This window comes from Aptenodytes forsteri, unplaced genomic scaffold (genome assembly GCF_000699145.1).
Source record: "Aptenodytes forsteri isolate BGI_AS27 unplaced genomic scaffold, ASM69914v1 Scaffold268, whole genome shotgun sequence".
Classification (NCBI taxonomy): domain Eukaryota; kingdom Metazoa; phylum Chordata; class Aves; order Sphenisciformes; family Spheniscidae; genus Aptenodytes; species Aptenodytes forsteri.
Genome location: NW_008794233.1, coordinates 199,178 through 222,471, shown reverse-complemented (window position 1 = coordinate 222,471; position 23,294 = coordinate 199,178). Strand labels below are relative to the sequence as shown.

General features: G+C 46.5%; 4 protein-coding genes across 4 annotated transcripts in view; all 4 read right to left on the bottom strand.

The window, feature by feature from the left end:
- Positions 1–555, bottom strand: part of LOC103904645 (keratin, type II cytoskeletal cochleal) — a 6,185-nt gene extending 5,630 nt beyond the window's left edge. The window contains 1 exon segment of the mRNA XM_009286147.1: positions 539–555. Within this exon segment, the coding sequence (XP_009284422.1) occupies positions 539–555 (17 nt within the window).
- Positions 556–949: 394 nt separating this feature from the next.
- LOC103904635 (keratin, type II cytoskeletal 6C) lies at positions 950–7,989 on the bottom strand. The gene is made up of 9 exons (XM_019473827.1): positions 7,552–7,989; positions 6,923–7,131; positions 4,179–4,239; positions 3,406–3,501; positions 3,050–3,214; positions 2,548–2,673; positions 2,193–2,413; positions 1,583–1,617; positions 950–1,155 (listed from the first exon to the last, which is right to left on the bottom strand). Exons 1-9 carry the CDS (start codon positions 7,936–7,938, stop codon positions 950–952), a joined length of 1,506 nt encoding a protein of 501 aa, XP_019329372.1. The 5' UTR covers positions 7,939–7,989.
- A 1,784-nt stretch (positions 7,990–9,773) lies between these two features.
- LOC103904454 (keratin, type II cytoskeletal 5) lies at positions 9,774–13,760 on the bottom strand. Its single transcript, XM_009285947.1, has 9 exons — positions 13,243–13,760; positions 12,598–12,812; positions 12,220–12,280; positions 12,015–12,110; positions 11,576–11,740; positions 11,194–11,319; positions 10,592–10,812; positions 10,293–10,327; positions 9,774–10,187 (listed from the first exon to the last, which is right to left on the bottom strand). Exons 1-9 carry the CDS (start codon positions 13,735–13,737, stop codon positions 9,976–9,978), a joined length of 1,626 nt encoding a protein of 541 aa, XP_009284222.1. The 5' UTR covers positions 13,738–13,760; the 3' UTR covers positions 9,774–9,975.
- Positions 13,761–17,705: 3,945 nt separating this feature from the next.
- Positions 17,706–22,198, bottom strand: LOC103904443 (keratin, type II cytoskeletal 6A). Its single transcript, XM_009285936.1, has 9 exons — positions 21,695–22,198; positions 20,450–20,664; positions 19,841–19,901; positions 19,549–19,644; positions 19,135–19,299; positions 18,791–18,916; positions 18,325–18,545; positions 18,011–18,042; positions 17,706–17,902 (listed from the first exon to the last, which is right to left on the bottom strand). The coding sequence occupies exons 1-9, from the start codon at positions 22,196–22,198 to the stop codon at positions 17,706–17,708; spliced, it is 1,617 nt and encodes a 538-aa protein (XP_009284211.1).
- Between the last annotated feature and the right edge of the window lie 1,096 nt (positions 22,199–23,294).

Here is a 23,294-nt window from a genome sequence, read left to right as displayed (position 1 = left end):
CCCCCCCTTTCCCCCCCCCCCCCCTCCAAAAAAAAAAAAAAAAAAAAAAAAAAAAAGCTAAGAACAAAGACACTAAAACAGAGATTTTTTTTTTTTCCAGGTTGTGTAAAATGTGTTACCAAAGCCGGCTGTTCCTCCTTTTTGTTTTTCCTGTATTTTTAACCCCTGCCTCTGCTGTAAGCTCACTCTGGCTGGTGGAAAGGAGGATGGTTTGCTGCTGAGACAAGGTCTAGCAACCTGTAGGTTGCGTCGTCTTTTGGCTTAAATTATATGTACTGGGTGGGTGAGGAATTAGACATTATAGAGAGCCAACCCCTTTCACCTATGGAAAATGAAGACTGCATTTTTGGATGTAGGTAGAGCTAGAGAGCTGTGGAGTGAAAGGACAGCAATGCAAGAGGAATCGGGAAACAGAGCAACTGCCTCTATATTGAAAGACGCTTTGTTTTCAATTCTTTAAGGCTTTGGGGAGAGCAAGCCCAGCAGTGGGGAGCAGGTTGATTAGGAGAGAGCACTAGAGACTGTGGTCTCAACGCACCTCCTGCTCTCTGTCATAAGCGGGTGAAGGGACACGTTCTGCTTTCATGTACACTGGTATAAATCCAAGTCCTGCCTCTACTCTGGATTTGCACCAGGGCACTGGAGCAAAAGGGAGCCCTAGGAAGCTGCAAGCTGAGCTCTAACGATGGCACCCATTAATGGGAAGGCTGATTACTCATTGACAAGCAGCGCTGGGCTTCTGGTCAGCTGGGTGAGGCTTTATGGAGAGGAATTAATTGGCCTTGGAGAGGCATCTCTCTCAAGCCAGTAAGTAGCGCTGGGAATATGTTTTCCCCTAATGGGAAAGTGATAAGCGTGGCTCTTTGGATGGTGTTAACAGGCTTTGTGCTGGCAGCAGGAGGTGGTGCTCAACTTCTTCTGCTCCGGATGAGCTGGGTGCTACCATGACTTAGCTCCGATAGCTCTTCTTGCTGGTGCTTTTTGATACAAACCTCATGCTTGAGCTGCTTCCCATGCCAGAGCTGAATCCCCCAGCCAGGCAGCTCCTGTGGCTGGAGCTGGCACCGCTTCCCCCCATGCTGAGCCTGTTGCTGAAGCCTGACCCCAGCCCCAGTGTGTTCCCACCTCCGTAGCTGCTCCCGGATGAGACCACGGCTGTGATGGGAAACCATGGGCAGAGGGTTAGTTTGTTTGGAATAGTACGAAGGAATTTCAGCTTTTAGTTTCACACGTTCATGGTTTTTCTTGGACAGTCTACCACTGCCTGTATTTCACACATCTTATTCTCTGGCTTTTCCTCCTATCCTGTAGCAGAGCTGGCCTTAGACATCTGAGTCTCCTAGGGACAGTCTCAATGTGCAAAACCTTTCAAGTTCAGAGCTGGTCAGAGAAAAGATGTATCAGGCTCTTTAGCCTCCCCAGTCCCACAGAGTGCTGCAAAACCCTAAGTATATACTCCATTTTTGTGCTGGTAACTACTGGCTGCATAGCTCATTTTCATTGTCTTATCCTCAGTTCCAGGTACATTTAAGGAATAACTCAATAAATATTCAATCTATTGCTTAGGAGCCAGATTACTTACAAATATTCACTGCACCAACACCTTCTCCAGCCAGCCTGGAAAAAAAGAGAGGACAGAGAAGGAAGGGCTTGTTATTTAGGACAATTTCAATCAACAGTTTGGCACCAGGGACACTGGATAACAGAATGGTCTGGGGTGTTAAGGTCTGATGATGAGCATCTGACAGAAATTGAAATAACACCTGTAAATGCATAGGATAGGGGTGTGTTTTCTCCGCAAGTTTTTGTGGCCCTTTCCTCTCGTGTTGCAAGGCAAATGTGAAAACATCTCTACGGGTTTGGACCTTATTTGGTTTGCAGGGGGAGCCACCCACCTGTTTCCTCTCCCTCAGCCTGGAAAAAAAGAGAGGACAGAGAAGGAAGGGCTTGTTATTTAGGACAATTTCAATCAACAGTTTGGCACCAGGGACACTGGATAACAGAATGGTCTGGGGTGTTAAGGTCTGATGATGAGCATCTGACAGAAATTGAAATAACACCTGTAAATGCATAGGATAGGGGTGTGTTTTCTCCGCAAGTTTTTGTGGCCCTTTCCTCTCGTGTTGCAAGGCAAATGTGAAAACATCTCTACGGGTTTGGACCTTATTTGGTTTGCAGGGGGAGCCACCCACCTGTTCTCCTCTCCCTCCAGCAGCTTCCTGTAGGTCGCGATCTCGATGTCCAGGGCCAGCTTGACGTTCATGAGCTCCTGGTACTCACGGAGCTGCCGGGCCAGGTCTGCCTTGGCTTTCTGCAGGGCATCTTCCAGGTCAGCCAGTTTTGCCCTGGCATCCTTGACGGCCATCTCCCCACGGTGCTCAGCATCTGCAATGGCCGTCTGCAAACTGGCGCACTGCAAGAAGTGGAAATAGGTCTGGTGACTGCTCAGTGGGTTTGGACCCTGATTTCCAGGCATCCTTGCAAGGGTACAGCAAGTTAGTGGAGATGGAGGTGCCCCCATGTTTGGAGGGGTCCTGTGAACCATACCTGTTTCTTTACACTATCAATTTCCGAGTGGAGCCGCTGGATCATGCGGTTCATCTCTGAGATCTCCATCTTGGTGTTGTGGAGGTCGTCCCCGTGCCGGCCAGCCGTGAGCTGCAGCTCCTCATACTGAGATGGGCAGGGAGATGAGACACCAGGGCACAGTCAGATCTGGGCAGGAGCCTGAACTCATCGGTAGAGATTGACCCTGCTCTGATCCTCTCTTGACCGGGTCTTCTGTCTCTTTCTGTACTCAATCCAAGCTCTTCCTCATGAGCTTTAGCATATTTCCTTCCTCCCTCTATCTCCTTATGCTTCTCTATCTCTCGTTGTCAAAATGGCATTTTCACATGTCCAAGAAACTAAATTAAATCCTATCCAAATTGACTTGATTTTATACCCTGCTCCCCGTCCTCTCTGCTTGCGCTCTCCAGTATAAAATAGCCTTTGGGAAATGCTAAACAAAATTTTTCCTAGCTCACCTGGTTAATTTTCAGATCCTCACCTTGCTCTGGTACCAGGACTCGGCCTCTGCCCGGCTCCGGTTAGCGATGTCCTCGTACTGTGCTTTGACCTCTGCAATGATGCTGTTCAGGTCCAGGTTTCGGTTGTTGTCCATGGATAGGACCACAGACGTGTCGGAGATCTGTGACTGCATCTGAGACAGCTCCTGTAAGTCAAACAAATTCATTCTCAGTCCCAAATGCTGCACTGTTGTGCTTGTCCCGGAGATGATGTGTGGTAGAAGGGTAGGAATGGAGGGGATCTGCAGCTCCGAACAGCTCTCTCAGGCTGGTTCGATCCTGTTGGTACCAGGAAAGGGGGAAAATAGCAGAACTGGGCAATTTGGAAGATTCTTACTGCTTCGTAGAGGGCTCTCAGGAAGTTAATCTCATCTGTCAGTGCATCCACCTTGGTCGCCAGGTCCACCTTGTTCATGTAGGCAGCATCCGCATCCTGGAACCGTGACAACAGAGGTAGTGAACCAAACCTTGCGTATCTGCATCCTTGTACAAAGACCAGTTGTCATTTAATAAGGACCTTTGGAGACAAACCAGAACTGAAGACTGTCTTGACCTCTGTGCCTTTAAACAGAGCCAAGAGTGAATTGGTTTCTTCCCTCCACCTTTTTTTGGGAGGAGGGAGGGATGATGTGCATAGATCTAAGCAATTTTTGACATGTCAAAAGCCACTGAATTTCCCTTTTTTGCCAGTGCACAGACAGATATTTTGGACAATGCTTGAAATAATGGAAGTTTCTTATTGTGTCTCCTGCAGGTGGGACCAGGGAGGGCTGTGGAGGGTGGGATTGGATACAGAAAGGCTGCAGAAGTGGCGCAGCATCTAGTGGAGTGACTACAAGGTATGGATAACCCATCTGATAACCAGATCTGATCTGGTACCTGGGGGACCAGGACTCACCTGAATTTTGGATGAGGGGCCTGAAACAAGAACGAGCTATTGCCAAGGACTGACACACTGGCACAATTGGGTGTTTCTGCTTCAAGGAGGGATGACTACACGTTTGCTAAGTGCTTTGCCCAGCTTGGCACTGCCGGATAAAAAGGGTTATTTGCATTCAAATGCGTTTTGCCTTTAAAAAGTCTGTCCCTTCTTTGTTGTTGGTGCCTCACCTTCTTGAGCAAAACAAAGTCATTCTCTGCAGTCGTGCGCTTGTTGATCTCCTCTTCATACCTGTTGGGAAGGGGAGATGAGCATCCCTTTACAGCTTCCGTACTGCAACCCACCCCGTCCACCACGGGCATATGGAAATCCTTCCTCCACGCATTCATTGTAGGGTGCTCGTGGAGAGACTGAAGAGTCTGTTCCCAGGGGCATTTACCACTGATGCATAGATCTTTGGAGGAAACAACAAAAATAGCTACCTGACAATGCTATGTCCTTGCTATGTCAGTGCATATATTATACGTAGCATTAGAGATATATATCTCACCGATTATGATAGAAAGACAGCACCCTTGGGCTAGGTGGTGGGAGGAGGCCATCTAGAAAAGCTGCAGGCCTTCATTAAAGGCACGTTTTATCCTCACAGAAATTTTCGCTGTGAATGAGAGCCTTGTACTCTGTAAATTTTCTCAGGCCAGGAGGGCTGGGTGGAGCCGTAGCTGAGCTCATCGCTGCCACACCTGGGTTAGTCAGAAGAGCCGGGATCTCCGACGCCAGCTCCCGCGGTGGCTTCAGGAGGGCTGGGGATGGCCAGGGAGGAGGGAGGACGATGGTGTGGGCAAGGAAAGCCAAGGTCTAGATCAGCAGCAGCGTGCAGTCCCACTCTTGGGAAAGGATGAAAACCAGCAATAGCCATGGCCTGATGCCCAGCTCAAATGAAATGATTAAGTGGGGGAGATGAAAGACAGGAGTTCAAAGGAAGGAGTCCGTGCAGCTAATAAAACGTTAGCCTTTCATGGTCCTTTCATGGGGAAAGATTTCTTCACATCAGGAATATCCAGCCCTTAAAGTCTTTTCCATTAAGCAAAGTCCTAGCCTGTTTATAGATTTGTGGGTCTCTAAGCTCTTAGCCACGTAGAAGAGGAATACTAATTTGGCATATGTCTAATTTCTAATTGCCGTATGGTTTAGTATTTGACTCAGAAGAGCAAAGCATTAGGAAGAATACTTTGGGATCCACAGAGTTAAAAATAAATAAATGTAAGAAGAACAAATTCCTAGGAAATGGGGACAGAAGCAATGACGTCCTTTTGGTAGGTGTAGGCATTGTTGCCACAATGCAAGATGATGGTCCCTGCCCAGCAATGTGTATGATGTAATTGAGCTCTTGCCCAAAGATTCCCTGACCTGGAGCCAGAAGGAATATTTGCCGCCTTATGTCAGATGCAGGCAGAGTATTAAAGTCTGAACCTCTTCTATGATGTGACCTTTGGTTGTCAAAGGATTTCTTGTCTGAAGTCATGGAGCACCCAAGGGTCTTTTCTCAGCTGAACAATCCCTGTTGCTGCTTTGCTGCTCCAGACTGTGCTAATGTTAGACATTGCTTTTCAAAATTTAAAATTGCTTTCACCATGAACCTGTGACAAGAACAGAAGGAGGACACTCTCTGACCCAGTTAATCAATAGCAGTATTGCGCTTACAGCTGGGACTGATCTCAAGTCAGCTACCTGGAACTTGGCTATTTTGGCTAAGCTCTTTTCTTTGGGGTTTCTTCTGTAGCTGATGGAGAAAGATATTTCTCTCGGGAATGTCATTTGTCCCATCCTAAAATGAATTAAGGAAGTCCGGATGGCTGATTTGTAGCAGACCCTGAGGTCTTACATGGCCAAACTGACACAGGACAGATTTTTTCCTCTGTTAAACGTTTCTTTTCTGAAGGCACAGAGAACCATAAAAAAGAAGTCTCAAAGTAGACCGTGGATGATGATTTCTCTACCCCAAGGCAGTCGTTTCTGTTGTGATGCTACTTTTGGGCTAGAGGCACTGTTGGTAAAGGTGGCAGAAAATGTCAGACACATGATCTCCAAAGAAAGGGAGAGCAGAGGGTTTTTGCCAGAATGCGCGTGTCCTTGTTTTGAATTGCAGCCTGCACCCAGCTCTCTTCTCTCGTTTTTCTGGTTCCAGATTGACAATTTAAGCTCCTTACTTATTCACGTCCATTAAGCAGTGTATCCCTCGTGGGCATGGTAGCAGGTACTAACGCTTGATAGATGTTTTTCCAAAGTGCAAAGAGTGGATGAGAGAGGGAACACCTCCTCCTAACAGCCTGAAGAGTTAATGAGCTGAGCTGAAACCCTCGCCCAAGATTTCAGTGACTTTCCATGGGGTAGAAAGTTCTTGACTTTCAGAAGTGCTAAAACTATCCAATACATTGATATTAAGGGACATTATAATAATTTAAAAAAAAAAAATTAAAAAAAAAGAAAAACACTTAAGCACACACTTAAAATTAATCCTTCTTTTTAGGCAGTTTTTCTCTCCTGACAGGAACCCATATCAGTAAGAAATGTGGGTGTTCAGAGTGCTCAATAGTCTTGTTAAGATTCAAGTTTCATCCTGGTCTGTATTAAAATGACTACATGGGAGCTGAAACCGTTTGGAAAGCTTAAGCTCTGGACAGACTAAGCTTTTGAGAACCTGCTCCCGAACTCGGGTGAATGTCTGACCATCTGAGCCTTTTGCAACATTTAAAAAGTTCATCTGTCCCCACAAAAAAATTGCGTATGTCTTGCAACGGGTAGAGTGCTGCTGCTGACATTTATACAGCAGCTAAAATGAGGGGAGTCAAGTCATCTTAGTACTTTCTGAGGTTTATGGTTTTGGGCTTGCCTTGCGTCTTTTAACTCATCCAGGAAGAAGATAGAGTGAAGAAAAACTGGACAGGTTTCTTTCTGTGCGTATGTTGCTTACCTGATCTTGAGGTCTTCAACAGCATCCTGCATAGCCTTCAGCTCTGAGCTGAGCCGCAGCCTATCCCCTCCTAGAGCCTCGAGTTGTCTCCTCATGTTGCTGATGTATGCGTCAAACATAGGTTCGAGGTTATTTTTCACAATTTTTTGGTCTTTCAAGAGGCTCCATTTGGTGTCCAGTACTTTATTTTGTTGCTCCAGGAACCGCACCTGAAACCCATCAGAACAATTTAAGTCATTTGGGTTCATCAACTCAAAACCTGCCTCACTTTTCATGAGATGGGGGTTTTAATATGAGGGGTTTTTTGGTTTCGTTTTATGTAATTTAATGTGGGCTTTAGATGGGCATGTCATCAGAAGATCATTGGTGGGAAGATCTGGAAACCAGGAGCAATATTCAACTGCAAAAAAACCTGGACAAATAATTTGCACCATATCCAGACTGTCTATAGAGCTCTGACAAAATGAGCTGTATAGACAGTCTGGATATGGAGGTAACAAGCTGAACAAAATCCTTAACTCTGTGCATTAAGGACTTAGAAGTAAATTTGTGATGTTGAGAGCAATCCTGATCCTACTCTACAGGCAATGACAAACTTGCCAGGCTGGATGAAATGGAACGTGTCTTACCTTGTCGATGAAGGAGGCAAATTTGTTGTTGAGGGATTTGATCTGGTCCTTCTCCTCCTGCCGCAGTCTCTGCATGTTGGGGTCAATCTCCAAGTTAAGAGGTACCAAGAGGTGTTGGTTGACTGTGACCTCTTGAATACCTCCAGGGCCACATCCTCCTCCGAACCCAAACCCAGCTTCACCAACTCTGTATGCCAACCCACCATGACCTGACCCATAACTGTATCCTGGTCTAGCAGAACAGTACCCTCCACTCATGAAAATCCTCTTGCTTGCCCCTAGATTGTGAAGGCTCCTGCTGCCAAAACCACCGCTGATCCGTCCCATGCCTCCACCACTGCTGCGAGACATGGACATGGAGCTGAAGGTGCTTCGGTTAACAGGCATAGCGGCAGAAGCAGTACTGAAACTCTTAGTGAGTCCTCCTGACCTAATGCCAACTGACTTCTGTGCAATCGTTCACTGGTGGCGAGAGCAGATAATGAGGTGAGGTGGCAGATGAGTAGAAATCTTTGGGAGTTTGGATCAGGAGTCCCCTCTGCCTTTTATCCTTTTGGAGAGCTGGGCTTGTCCGCAGAGGGCCTCAGCTCAGTTGACTGAGCTAATCGGTTTGGTATGCTGGCACGTGGCCACCTTTCCCAGCCCGTTAATCACCAGACTCGCTAATGCAATGGGCTGGCAACCTTTGGCTCATAAAACTAACCAAACTTTCTAACCTGCATTTTTCAAAGCGGGGATTACCAGTGGGGTGGGGGGGGGGAATTACGTCCAGAAGTTCCCTTTGGGCTTGCTTTTAACTTGGTTAATGGTGTCAGTGCCCATTTAGTTTAAAGCTGGTGGGACTGCAGTTCCCACAAGAGGGAATCTAGAGATGTTGAAAATGCCAGTTTGACGTGCTTTGCTAAAGAAAAAACTGACTTTGCTCCCCGATTACCATCCGTCTTGGGGTAGGAGCAACCTGTTCTGATCTAGGCAAGAAGTTAGATGTCTTGGTCTGCACTCCTCATCTTTGCAGGCAACATTTCATCTGCACAGAGGTATTTCTGCTAAAGATGATAATTTGGGAGGCACCTGTGCCTTTCTGTTGGCTACAAAGGGACCCTGGATGCTTTGCTTAGTCGAAATGCTGAATGATGAGATAGCTAAAAGTACATGATCCCCCAGAGATAAAACAACCTGACTTGTAAAAGTCCAGGTCATCAGATGGCTGTTTGATGCTGGACAGTGTTTAAATAACAAACCAAATACCAGTTCTGCTGGTGTCAGTGGAAATACGGTCCAGAGATGCCAGAAAAAGATGGGCAGGTGTTGAAGAGGACAAGCCATTTCCTTTTCAGCAGTGTGTTATTGTGCTTAGATCTAGAGGATTAATGAAAAGCTGGGGTTTATTATATCGCCTTCTCTTTAGGCTAGGAGTCAGCGTGTACTTAATGTGCGTCATGTTTACCTCTAGTGCTTTAGTCACTTGGCAGGATTGTGTTAGAGGCTGAACCAGCACAATCTGCTGTGGTAATCTCAGCACTTTTTTTTTTTTTCTTAATATGAGCTTTGGTGCTTTTGTAGATTGTCTCTCGTTACTGCTGTTCAGGAGATCAGAGAAGGGGAACTAAACCTTCCTTACCCTCAGGGTCTTTAACTATCTCACAGCTGATGTCTGGGGACATTATTCTTCCTAAAGAGGGTGAGTTTGGGGGTTTAATGGGTCTTTTCCATTTCTAATTATGATAATGGCAGTGACGGCATTTTATTAGCCCCTGCAGCTAGTGCATGTACAGAACAGCATGAGCTGAAGTACTTGCTTTCTTGGGAAAAACCAGATTTATATCCCTACATGACTCATCACATAAAACCTTGAAAGATTACAGGGGGTTTGGGCGCGATCAAGGTGGCATGAAAATGCTGAGATGCTGTAATGTAGAAATTAAGATAGAAGGACATTTTCTCTAGTGCCTACTAGGAAGAATAGATGTTTTCCTGTCCTGTGGAAGATACTGATGCTAAAAAACTTTGCTTACACAAATGGGAATGAAACATCCAACTGCTCTATTCCTGTTGGATATAAGAGGCATCCATGGAGTTGCAGTGAGTGCAGAGGAAAGAAAGGTCTCAACTCTTGTGTGTATGACTTTTGTTTACCTTCAGCTCTACTCTGCTATGTCGACCACTCTTTTCCCCAAGGTCCTATAAAGTAATTGGAATTAAAAGGAGGATGCGACAGAATTAATTCCACATGCCTTTTATTAGACAAACACTGGGAAATGAGGATTTCAGAGAGTCAAAGAACAAACAAGAGCATGGCATGTTTTATATAAATAAGGACAGACAGCTTTGACTTCCAAATCTTTTGCAAGTAACAGGGTAAGGATTGCACACAATACGAGAGGAAACTTGGCACACACTATCTAACAGTGCTGATGTCTGACTTTAATAGCATCTCTTGGTTGAAGAGGTGGTGGAGACGTACTTCATGCTGGAATTGCTTCCACCGACCACGCATGACCCAACTGTGCCTTGTCCGCTTCCAGAGCTGAAGCCCATTCCTCCAGCACAGACCCCACCTCCAACACCACTGCTGCCTCCGAAGCTAAGACAGTTTCCACTTCCATATCCCGTTCCTACAGCGGTTCTGGTCACAGCTGCAAGAGGAAAACACCCTCTTTAGAGGCATCCACAAACGGTGGGCTCTGAGTGGCAGGGAGACAAATGTAAAAGTTGCCAAACTATCTTTAAAAGTTACTTACAGATATTCACTGCGCCGGCACCTTCTCCAGAGAGCCTGTTAGGGAGCAAAATGAGCCAGTAAGAATTCAAGGGGAACCCATGAACTGGTTGAAAAGGCAGGAGAATTTCCTTGGAATATTTTTGGCGGAAGTTGGTGAGTTTGCATGAAAGGCTACCATCTTCCCAAATAGCTCATCTTCATGGGCAATTGCTTGCTTTTAAACAGGTTTCAGGTCTTCTGAATGTGGGAAGTCTAAACCTGACAAGGGTCTGTGACTCCATTGCACTTCTGGAAATTGGGATATAAAATTGCACCCACCTGCACTCCTCGCCCTCCAGCAGCTTCCTGTAGGTCGCGATCTCAATGTCCAGGGCCAGCTTGACATTCATGAGCTCCTGGTACTCACGGAGCTGCCGGGCCAGGTCGGCCTTAGCCTTCTGCAGGGCTGTCTCTAGCTCGGCCAGTTTTGCCCTGGCATCCTTGACGGCCATCTCCCCACGCTGCTCGGCATCTGCAATGGCTGTCTGCAAGCTGGCGCACTATGGAGGAAAAATAGTGGTTGCTTTCCTTATCTAGAGCATAGACCAGTTCTTTGTACCCTGAGGTCATGATGCAGAAGACTTCGGGTTAACATCTATAGGTGTGATTTTAATGATCACTGAATTGATCCATGTTCTGAGCCAGGTCACAACCTGGATTTAATCTAACTCCGCACCTCTTAACATCTCCTTAGGTTTACTAATATTGCATTAAGTTACTCTTAGTGATGTTACTGCACTGAGATAAATGCTCTCATATTCATTCCTGATCCACCAGAACTCACTGAGATGCATTTGTTTTTATTCCCTGGGTCTGGCTGGACAATCAAGAGGTTAGACCACAGCAGAAGTTAAGTCTTATGCATTTATGCTGCCCTTTACCTGTTTCTTCACGCTGTCAATTTCAGACCGCAGCCGTTGGACGTGGCGGTTGAGCTCTGAGATCTCCTGCTTGGTGTTACGGAGGTCATCCCCATGCCTGCCTGCCGTAGCCTGCAGCTCTTCGTACTGTCACAGAGAGAGGAACAACCAGTCAAGGTAAAATATATTGGTTTTAGTGCCAAGCAGAATGTGGGTATGTGGGTGTTTGCACTCAGAAGTATGCGTATGTTCTCAATCCCAAATTAGCACTTCCAAACTTTATAGGATTATTTAATCTGAAGATGTCCTGTGTTATAAAAATCACAGTGGGACCCACCTCCCTGTGGGGATCTGGGGGAGGGAGTATGGTTTTCCCACTGCAGAAGCTTTCCTAGGCGCTCACCCTGGACTGGTACCAAGACTCAGCCTCTGCCCGGCTCCTGTTGGCAATGTCCTCGTACTGCGCTTTGACCTCTGCAATGATGCTGTCCATGTCCAGGCTGCGGTTGTTGTCCATGGTCAGGATGACAGAGGTGTCAGAGATCTGGGTCTGCATCTGAGACAGTTCCTGCAAAAGCAGCGGGTATTTCAGTGAGTCGCGGGTGTGAGACATGAACGTTGCTCAGAGGGAGGAAACCCCCAAAGTTATAGGGTAGACCTGGGCGGACGAAGTGATTTTTCCAAGACAGTTTCAGGCAGGGTTAAGACAGCAGGTGAAATGGAAAAAGGATTGAATTATTTAGTGGAACAGAGTGGAAAATAATCAGTCCTGAGCCTCTGAAGTGGGAAAGGAAGGCAAGGACATTGGAAACTGGGAGAAGGACGTAAATGCTGGTGCTTACGGCTTCATAGAGGGCTCTGAGGAAATCTATCTCCTCCATAAGGGAGTCCAGCCTGGCTTGCAGCTCTGTCTTGTTCATGAAGGCAGCGTCCACCTCCTAGAAGAGGAAACACATCACAAAAATGAAGTGATTTTCAGAGCAGAAGAAAAGCTGGAGAACGTGTTTCTTGCTATGCTCGTGCAGGGCACAGTGTGCGTGCACCCACCTTCTTCAGGATCACAAATTCATTCTCAACAGCTGTGTGCCTGTTGATCTCCTCTTCATATCTGTGGGATGGAAATTGAGGGTTGGTCTAGGCTTGTACAAAAGTTATTTCATATTTTCAGGACCAGCCTCTTGGGGTTTTTGTATGTATAGTTTTGTACCTTGGTCTTTTAGACCTATAATTTTCTGCCTGTGACTTTCAGCCATGGGGAAGTGAGGCTGAATATGTCTCATATTAAACTTAACATGGGCCTTACTCAGAAGTTTATATCAGCAAAAAGGCCTTCTTTCCTTGTTTGATTGCACAGATGCAACAGAGAGCTGGCATCTGTTGCAGCCCACCCTGCTCTCCAGGCAGACCACAAATGGATAGACTTACTTGTTCTTGAAGTCCTCAGCAAGGCTTTGCACCTTGTTCAGCTCCCCTCCCAAGTTCTCCTTGTCTGTCAGCAAGCTGTTCAGCTGTCTCCTGAGGTTGTTGATGTAGGTCTCGAAGAGGGGCTCAATGTTGTTTCTGACTGTTTTGTTCCCCTGTTCTTGCAGAAGGGCCCACTTGGTCTCCAGGACCTTGTTTTGTTGTTCAAGGAATCGGACCTGGATAGAGAAAGGAGATGTTTCAGAAACAGTGGTTTTAGGATGGTTTTCCTAAGAGAGGCAAGGTACAATTCTGCAAGGATTCACTTGCTGAAAGGTGGGAGCTCTCAGCCCTTGGGGAACAGCTGACAATTTATACAAGCAAGCAAACATTGCACATCTGATGTTAACATTCGTGCTCTCTTTGCAAACTCTGCTTCCTTACATCCTATATTACCATTTTCCCCCTGTTGGCTGGTCTCATCTCAGCATTAATGTGAGGGATGAATGGTCTCAAAGCTGGAACCCCTCGTGTTTTATTCCCAGGCTGCTGATGTTAGAAATGGCAGTACAAGGGCAGCAAAATTGCTGATAAAGGTATAACTTGCTTTTCTTTGTGCTTCCCCACTGAAGAGTCAACACAGCATAACCAAGAAATCTTATGTCTCACCTTGTCAATGAAGGAGGCAAACTTATTGTTGAGAGTTTGAATCTGATCCTTCTCATCCTTACGGATACTCTGGATGTTGGGATCAATCTCCAGGTTGAGAGGTTTCAGAAGGCTCTGGTTGACTGAGACTTCATGGATGCCCCCAGCTGGGACAGCAGGGAATCCGAGGCCACCCATGCCACCACCAAACCCGAAGGCACCACCAACTGCACCACCAAAACCACAGGGTATCCCAGTGCCAGCACCAAAACCTGCAGGTCCGTAGAAGCCACCACCTCTTCCAGCTACGGAGATCCTCTTGCATCCACCAAGACTGTAGAGACTCCTGCTTCCAAAACCTCCAGCAAATCTTCCATACCCAGCGGCGGTACTGCAGCTTCCACCTTGGGACGCAGAACGTAAGCAGAAGCTGGTGCTGCTGGCATTTGGGATGAAGGCAGAAGAAGCACTGAAGCCAGTTTTGCTCTGGTTCCTTGCAGCACACTGGCGAGACATGGCAGCTGATGTGAGCAGGGTGAGAGCAGTAGAAAGAATAAAGCAGCGAGGAAGTGGATGAAGGCAGGAAGGTGAAGTTGTGCTCCCCCAAGCTGGGACTGGCCCTTTTATACCCTTACTAGCTGGGGATGGGTCTGGCATGGTGCTTATCCTGCTGATTAACTGGGCTCGGCACACCCAGCAGCAAAGCAGACGGTGAGTTCAGCATGAGCACAAGCACCTATGAAGCACTCACAAAGTGCAGGATTTGCATTTTTTTTTGTGACAGTCATGATCTGGCTGTCGAAATATCTGAGAAAACACTAAATACTGCCTGCTCAACTCTTGTTTGCAGCTATCCCTTTCCCACTCCCTCCTTTCACCTCTGCAGTAGATGGTTCCCCAATGTTGGGCAAGCGCTCGCTCATCTCTATTTCATGGATGAATCAATCCCTCTGTTGCGTAAAGGTGCATTATTTCACGGTGCAGTGGTCCGAGGTCTGAGAAATCTGTTATTGCGGGTCTGTGTTTTCCTGCTGCTGTGGTTTTGAATAAAGCCCAGCAGGGCATCAGCACCTCAGGCCCTGACTTGTCAGAAATTCTGGACTCCTGTTCTCATGCCCAAACAAGAGTCATTTAAACCAGAACTGATACAGAAAGGAGAAAGGGGTGATGGAGGGAAAAGCAGGATGGTGATGGGGCATTAGTGAAAGTCTTGGACCATCACCTATCAAAAACCAACTTGGGAGTGGGAGGGACATGTAAGGTAGTTTTATGAACGGTATTTTCAAACCTTTTCTTTCTGTGAAAAGTGTCCACGTTTCATCCTGATTCAGAATGACAACAAATGATGAAATACCAGAGTATGACCTGGGGGGGAGTTACCGTTGGCTGTGATGACACAAAACCTGAGTCGGCGATTTCTCAGGACTTCACCTTCACAGATTTTTGGGCTGTTTCCTGACTCATGAGGTGACCTTGCCTCTACACGGTGTGAAGCCTGTTCCCAGGCTGCCCTCCCCACATTTGTTGTCTTCCTCCTCTGATATCTCTTACTCACAAGGAAGTGCAGTGCTTGGGATCCGGGCTTACGACATTGTTCACAGACAACTCCCTTTACTGTTATTCTGCATAGCACCCAGGAAAAGTCAAATAGTGCATTTCTCTAGTGAAAGACACATGGTGTCTTGACTCGCCCTGTGCATGCTGTGCGGTAGCACTGTACGCACGGGCACTTATCCTAGAGCACGCAAGATGCTCAAAAGCAACTCCTAGTGTCTTGTCTGGATGCGCAGGGATGGACATGCTTCTCTTGGACCCTGCAGCCCTTTGGGTTTGCCAAGGTATGTCCCTCTTGTGGATGCCCATGCCCAAGCTGAACACCTACTCATCAGAGGAGGTAGCAGCCCACCTGCAGAGCGTTGCTGGGAAGTCGTAGCTTTCCCCAGCCATGAAAAAGACACGTGCAGGCCCCAGGGTATGGAGCAGGTGTTTGCAGATGCATCTTTCAAGTGCGCGCTTGTGCTTGCCATTTCACACGTGGAGGCTGGGCATTCAAGTGAGCTTGACCAGAAGGTCCCAGGAAGGTAATTTGCAGATGCCTGTCATCTCTTTTTGCCTTTCAGCCATGCTTCCCCCCCCCCCCCTTCTTCCTTCTATTTTCCTCTCTATTCTTCTAATGTTTCCATTACACACCCTGGAATGAAGCTAAAATAACTGTTCTGGGAGTGTTTCAGCTACTGTGCGTTACAACAAGCAGCAGTTTTTAAGAGAGAGGAGCTTCTGTGACTAAGCTACCGACTGTCTGTCCTAAAGAACTCTGTAAAAGCATTATGGGTAGCAATTAGCAATTGGTTCCCTCCACACATTGCAAATTCAAGCCCCTGAGTGCAAGCACCATTCATTTCATTATGACTAAGGTTTTAATCTGGGCTGTGCTAGAATTAACGAGGGCTGTCCTCTCCCCTGAAATATAAGCCCCAGGTCATCGCTACATCTGTTTAATTTGTCCAGCAGGACTGGATGCAGAAGGTTATGTACATGGTGACCAGAGCCCTGCTCTGGAGCAAGGGCAGCTGTACATTGGTCATGTATCCAGAGATGCGAACCTTTGCCAGGGTGTTTTTTTGTATCTTGCTTAAAAAGGGATGCCCTGGGAGAACAAATATTCTGGCTCCAACCTTTCCCATGATAGATGAAGGGCTTCGTAATCTCTGTGTTATGACCCGGGTGTTGATGCAATGGATGGCATCCGTCTGACGTGCCTGTTGGCTATATACATTATATCCTCTTTGGTTAGAGGGTGTGTTTGGGCAGCAGTGAGGAAGACCATTACTTAAACTGGCCCAGGCTGCTGTTCAGAGTGAGGGTATTGCTCCTTCCCAGGAAGCTGCTGTGAGTATTCATCAGGGAGAGGTGGTGGAGCAGGAGTGCAGAGCCGCAGCAGACCCATAACCAAGCCTGCAAGTTTTGGGGAAGGAGATTTCCTGAGGGATAGAGAGGACCATGCAGAGTTCAGAGCATCCTAGAAAATTACGGGAAACTGCTGGTCCTGAAGGAAAACCCGAATACAGCCTATCATTCAGGCACTGCCAATTCCCCTCTATTTGCCCATCTCTTCGAGTATTTTCCTAAGAGTACTTCTCTACCCATTACTTGAACTTATTGACATACATGGGGCAAGGGTTGGGACTTTTTTTCTAATCACATCTATTTGTTCAACTGATCTTCCAGCAATGAGATCTGTCACTCTGTAGCTTTCAGCCAGATGATGCTCTGCTTTTAGTTCTCAATTATTTTCTCCCGATTAGTCAGAACCACATCTAAAATTGCCACACCTCCTCTGTTTTTTCTCCACCTTCTCAAAACAAGATCTTGTCTCCAATGTATTCCAGGAATGTGAAGAAACATTGGATCTTGAAGACTTTCGCTTTCCAACAGGTATCCCATTCTTGGATATTTTTTAAAGTTCTTGGATGAGCAACATCTAATTCAACGTAGCATGTGAATGCATATGGACCAGATCCTCCACCTGCTTGTAGTCAAAGGAGAGGGAACATCAGCATCAAGACCCAAGATAAACACCCAAAACAGTGTGGCTAGTGCTCTGAACAGAAAGGGAGTGCTTTCAACCTGCTCAGGCAGATGTTTGCACTGCTGGCACCTAGGCTTAGGTGAGACAGCTCACAGTAAAAGGGGTTTTGAGATGGGCTGATATACTTGAACAAGTCAGGTGGTTGTTCTGACTCCCCTAGTAATTAGTTCCCTATTGTTAGAAGTCTATGCAGGTACATCACACACTTGGCAGTGTCCTTTGTACCCCCTGGGAGCCAGGCTGTTGGATGTTGTGTTGGCTGGAAGCTGCACAGTAAATGAATCTTAGACCTTTTCCCCTGTGCCCAACTCTTGCCGTGGCGTGCCCTGTGTTTAGCTTCCAGGTGTTCTACTTGCACGATGGGGAGAACATTGAAATCAACAGCAAACCTCCCTTTGGTGCTACGCTGTGCCTGTGTGTTTTGGCTGCTAATGGAGAGATTCAGGAAATGTGAATGAGGAGCAAAAATCTGCGCCTTTAACTGGGCAGGGCCCTAGGAAAAGTGCTTGTTATCTGCATTTGCATTTGCTGTTCCATGTCTTTAATTAAAAGGTCCACAAAATAGAATAAATTACATATGCATTTTTATTAGACAAACACCAGAAAGTGAAGAGAGACAGTCTTAGGACACATTTTATATACAAAATTCGGCCAAAAAATGCTGAGCTGTAACAAGCAAGTTGCAAATTTAAAACACTCGGACTCATGTTCAATTGCAGAGCCCTACACGATGCGTGCTAGACAACACAGCTGAGAGAGAGTTCCTAAAGTGAGGCTCCTGTGCGACAAGACATAGGGTTTAGGCGGCCCTCATTCTGTTGACCCCAACTACGCTTTAGTAAAGGACCAGCGTTAAGGTGTTTTCTGGCAAGTGAAGGCGTCTGAAAGGAAACTTTTAGCTTCTGTAACTTCTTCTGGTGGAAGAGGTTGAGACGAACTTCACGCTGGAGCTGCTGCCACCTCCAAGGGTGGTGCTGCTAACCCCGGGACCGCTTCCACAGCTGAAGTTGTTCCCCATATTGCAGATTCCCCCTCCCATGCTGAGGTTGCTTCCTCCTCCGTATCCCGTTCCCACAGTTGTTCTGGTCACGGCTGCATGAAGGAGAAAGAAAAGCTTTCAGTTTCTCTGGGCATTGGCTTCTTGTTGCAGAGACACACTAATGCTTAAATAAGGTGATTACATATATTTTAGAGACTTACAGATATTCACTGGGACGCCATCTCCAGCCAGCCTGTTAGGGGAGAGAACACAACAAGGTAAGAGAATAAGAAGTCTGTTGATAGTGGGGGAAAAAATAGGGTACACTTACTAGAGACCTTTGGGGAGAAAAATAAAACCTTGGCGTAATGTGGGGATGCTTCCCGCAATATTATTTCCATTAGCTAGGACAATCTTCCCCCCTCCCCACCCCCTAATGCCCTGTTTAGCATTTCAGAAATGCTGAGCATCTCCAGTGCTCGCATTGCTTTGCTCCTCCAACATCAAGACTAGAAGGGTTGTGTTTCCTACCCACCTGTTCTCCTCTCCCTCCAGCAGCTTCCTGTAGGTCGCGATCTCGATGTCCAGGGCCAGCTTGACGTTCATGAGCTCCTGGTACTCACGAAGCTGCCGGGCCAGGTCTGCCTTGGCCTGTTGCAGAGCATCTTCCAGCTCGGCCAGTTTGGCTTTGGCATCTTTGAGGGCCAGCTCCCCACGCTCCTCAGCGTCCGCGATGGCCGCTTTCAGATTTGCGCACTACAGAAAAGAAACCCCAGTCAAATTCCCCATACAAGACCTAGACTTGTGCTTTATCTACCCTGAAATCACAAGGTCTTATTCCAGCACCATCAGCTCAACCATTTTTAGTGATAGTTCTCTTTTTGAGAGAAAAAGCATCAAACTGAGCAGAACTTGCCTACGTTGCCTCTGACATTTTCCTTCCTCTCCCTTGCAAGTCAGGGGGTAAATCGGTTAGAAGTGTGGGTTTTGCTCCTTTTTACCTGTTTCTTCACGCTGTCAATTTCAGACCGCAGCCGCTGGACGTGGCGGTTGAGCTCTGAGATCTCCTGCTTGGTGTTACGGAGGTCATCCCCATGCCTGCCTGCCGTAGCCTGCAGCTCTTCGTACTGTCACAGAGAGAGGAACAATCACCCAAGGTAAAATCCATCGTTTTTGGAGTAACCCAGGTGCCTGAAAGCATGGGTCCCTCCTCGAGTCCAGACTAGCAGCTGGAGTGCTGCTGTGCAAGGCATAATATTTGAGAAGGTTTTCTTGGAAGAGAAGGTCTTTAACTGTTCAAGACAAGACATGAAGATAACAGCACGGAAACCCCCAGTTTCTTCACCTTGGTTTGGTACCAGGACTCTGCTTCAGCCCGGCTTCTGTTGGCGATGTCTTCGTACTGCGCTTTGACCTCCGAGATGATGCTGTCCAGGTCCAGGTTTCGGTTGTTGTCCATGGTGAGAACGACAGAGGTGTCAGAGATCTGTGTCTGCATCTGAGACAGCTCCTGCAAAGTGCACAGGGGATTAGGTGAGCTAATTCACTTGAGAGATGCCTTTTCATCCTTTCAGATGAGCACGCAGACCTGGGAGAGGCTACAGATTGTTATCTAAACAGCTAAGACGGTTGGTGTAACTCTAAGGAGGTAAAGGATTTAGCATCTCCTGGGGGAAGAAATTAACAGGCTTTCAGAGGAAAGGAGGGAGGGAAGCTCTTAGCTGAGGCCTGAAATGTCTTGGGAGGTGGTTGTACTCACTGCTTCGTAGAGGGCTCTCAGGAAATTAATTTCTTCAGTCAGCGCATCTACCTTGGCTTGTAGTTCCACCTTGTTCATATAGGCAGCATCTACATCCTGGAGGATGAGAGATTTAGGTAATGTGTTTTAAACTCTTATTAGCAAGTCAGGAACACGCGTATCTCTGCAATAACAGTCCAGGGAAGAAACCGTAAATAAATCTTTTGGAATATGAATGGATGGATTTGTGAATGAATAGGTGATTAGAGCTCTACAAATAGTCATCAGATGGTATTCTGTAATTTGCTCTCACCTTCTTGAGTGTCACAAACTCGTTCTCTGCAACTGTACGCCTGTTGATTTCATCTTCATACCTAATGGAGGGAGGCAGAAGGAGCATTTGTTTAGGCAAGTAACAGACGGAGGTTATTTTAGTTTGCTGGAATGAACTTCCTTAAGAGCATTTTGCATACAATCTTCTTTTCTCCTGCAGAGCATCTGAATAAGAGACCATGAGCATGGTCCTAGGCTAAACTAGTTAAAACAAGTACATCAAAAAAATTTTAAGGAATCTATTCTTTTTTTCCTATTTTTGGCCATTAGTCATACTCCTTCTGCCTGTCTTAAGCAAATTAAGCATGCTGTCCTGAAACTCTCAGACCAACCGTGTAATTTTTTTTTTTTTTTCTCAGTAGGTAATTTAGTTAATAAGTCTTTGATCATATTCTAAATTATTCCCTAAATGTTTGTGTATTTGGATCTGTTACTCCGTTACCGTTTATCTTGAGAAAATGTCACAACCTTCACTGTCGGGAATTCCTGTGTCCCAGACTCTCCTGGATCCCCCAGTTGGCTTAAGGATGTTGAATGGAGAAAAGCTGCACCTACCTAGGTAAGTCGACCACTATCTCAATAGACTTACTTCTTCTTGAAATCCTCAACCAGGTACTGTGTGTTGATGAGCTCTCCCTCCAGCCTTCCCTTGTCGCTCAGCAAACTGTTCAGCTGCATCCTGAGGTTGTTGATATAAGTCTCAAAAAGCGGCTCCAAGTTGTTCCTAACTGTTTTCATCCCCTGCTCCTGAAGCAGGCTCCACTTGGTTTCCAGCACTTTATTTTGTTGCTCAAGGAATCGGACCTGCAAGCAGAAATATCCTGAAGATGTTTTGAAAGAGCAGAGATTGTGGAGAGCTTTCCTTGCAAATGTGGGATGTCAGTACTAGCTGAGGTGGTGAAGTACTCTTTCCAGCTGGTTTTCATAGCCAAATTCTCATCTGGTAGAAGAAGGAATTTGCTATTTGGCTGCAGGGACCCTGCTCAGTATTGCAAACAAACTCTGGAACGACTACTGATTTTCTTGCACCATGCTTCCCCTTCATTGCTTTGCTAAATCAAGGCAAGGTGCATACATTTTGTGTGAAGAGTGCATGCAAAATCAGATAAGGAGCAAAACAGGGTTTGCACTCTTACTAGGAAAACAATAGTAAAGTGCCATTTCTCCTTCCCTTCAGTATAGCTCCCCCACCCCACAAAAGCTCCAAAACAATGTAGCATTTTCCTTGAAACCAAAGAGGAACTGCTCACCCAGAGCAGAAATCAAGCAGATTCTCTCGTGCTTCTAATACAGTTAACAAGGAAATGAAGTGGACAGACAGTGTTGGATCAGATTTTGCTATTTTGAACTAACAGTCCAAACATGCTGGTACTGTTGCAGAGATAGCTTTAAATGCCTTTGAGGAAATTAAAGCGATGAGAAGCTTACTTCTCCCTAGTGCCAATTCATGTGATTCCTTTCTTGGTCATTTTAGATGGGTTGCTTGCATCTCGCTTTAACCATCTAAAAGACTGTTATCAAGGCTCCTGTAATGCTCAATGGAGAGAGCCCAACATCTCCAGAAGGATGGGGTTGTCTTCTAGAGCTTTCTTTCTCCACTGCCTATGAGATGTCAAGCAGCAAATGAGGAGGACCTCGAATACTGGATGATTAATTCATAGCAACCACTATGTAGCAGGTACTGTTCCCTGGAGTTTCCGGGGACTGGGCATCTTCCAGTCTCATTCCTCACTTCTATTCCTTCTTGATCAGCTTATGTGCTCATAAAGCAGCTAAGAAAAAAGTCCCCATCAAAAAAATCAGGACAAGATATTTAGGGAAGCTCATGTCTCACCTTGTCAATGAAGGAGGCAAATTTGTTGTTGAGGGTTTTGATTTGTTCCTTCTCTTCCTTTCGGATCCTTTGGATGCTGGGGTCAATCTCCAAGTTGAGAGGTTTCAGAAGGCTCTGGTTGACGGAGACTTCGTGGATGCCCCCAGCTGGGAATCCGGAGCCACCCATGCCACCACCAAATGCACCATATCCATAGCCAAGGTTAGCTGGCATGCCAAAGCCACCACCGTACATGCTACCAGCGCCACCACCAAAACCTGCAGATCCATAGAAGCTACCACCCCTTCCAGCCACAGAGATCCTCTTGCATCCACCAACATTGTAGAGGCTTTTGCTTCCAAAGCCGCCACCAACCCTAGCAAACCCGCTGCCAGCATTGCAGTTTCCAACCCGGGTGACAGAGCGTGAACTGAAGCTGGTGCGGCAGGTGTTTGGGACGATGGCCGAAGCAGCGCTGAAGCCACTTCTTCCCCTCTGAATCCTCACGGTGGACTGGCGAGACATTGCTGGCTTTTGGATTAGGACGGATGCTACAGCAAGAGTAAAGGAGCAAAGGTGCTGGGCTGGAGCAAGGAGTAGGAGGGAGAGGAGAAAGATGAACCTGTGCTCTCCACGGGCTCAGGAGAGCCCTTTTATGCATGTATGAGACTGGGATGGGTTTGATGAGGTGGATCATCTTTCTGATTAATTAGGCTTGGCATGTCCAACAGCATTCTGGAGAGTGAACTCACTCCGCACACACGCCCTTCTGAAATAATATAGCCAGGTTCTGAGCAACCGTAGTATTGTTTGGGAATAACTGTCGCTTTCTGCCGTCTTTGTAGACAGCCAGACTCTTCACCATATCAAAGCATTTGGAAGTTGCGATGAGTCACATTGGGCACAGGGAGGAAAACACCGTTCAAAATGCCTGTCAGTCAACACCTCTCTCATTTGAAAACTTCATCCCTCGGGATTGCTTTCGTCCCTTTTCTGTTCACAAGCAGAGCTTTGAAAAGTTACAGTCCCTTGTGTTTTAGGAAGGGGATCTGTGTCGGGGAGAGCAGTGTTTTACAGCAAACTCTGCAGTAAATTGTTCTGTCCTGTGTTTTTGTGGTATGTACTGCATGGTCCCCTCTATGCCACCACAATATATCTGCAGAAATAGTTTTGCTTCCCTCCCTATAAAGGCTCAGTTCCCTGAGCTGATCTCTTCTGAAAATCCTGCCTCTGCAGACTTATTCTTCTGTCACTAAAAAAAATACAGGAATGAAAATGAAATGGTTTTTACAAGGTCTTTTGATCATGTGTGGATTTTGACAGCTGCCATTGAGCTCTATCACAAATAGTTGTGCTAGTACCTCGGCTTTGAAGACTTGGACTTTGGTATTTTAGCAGGATGGAAACAAACAAACCAGAAAAAAAAAAAAGAGGAGGAAAGATTGTGGGAATGGGAACTGCTTTGAATCCACTGGCTGTATGGAAATGGAGTGCTCCGGGGCTGTTCTCAACTCACAGTTTATAAACACGACGTAGTTTCCCCGAAGATTTAATCAGGTCTTTCAGTGCTGCACATCTGAATGTGTGATCCTGCCTGCTTGAATCCACTAGGAAAGTGCTC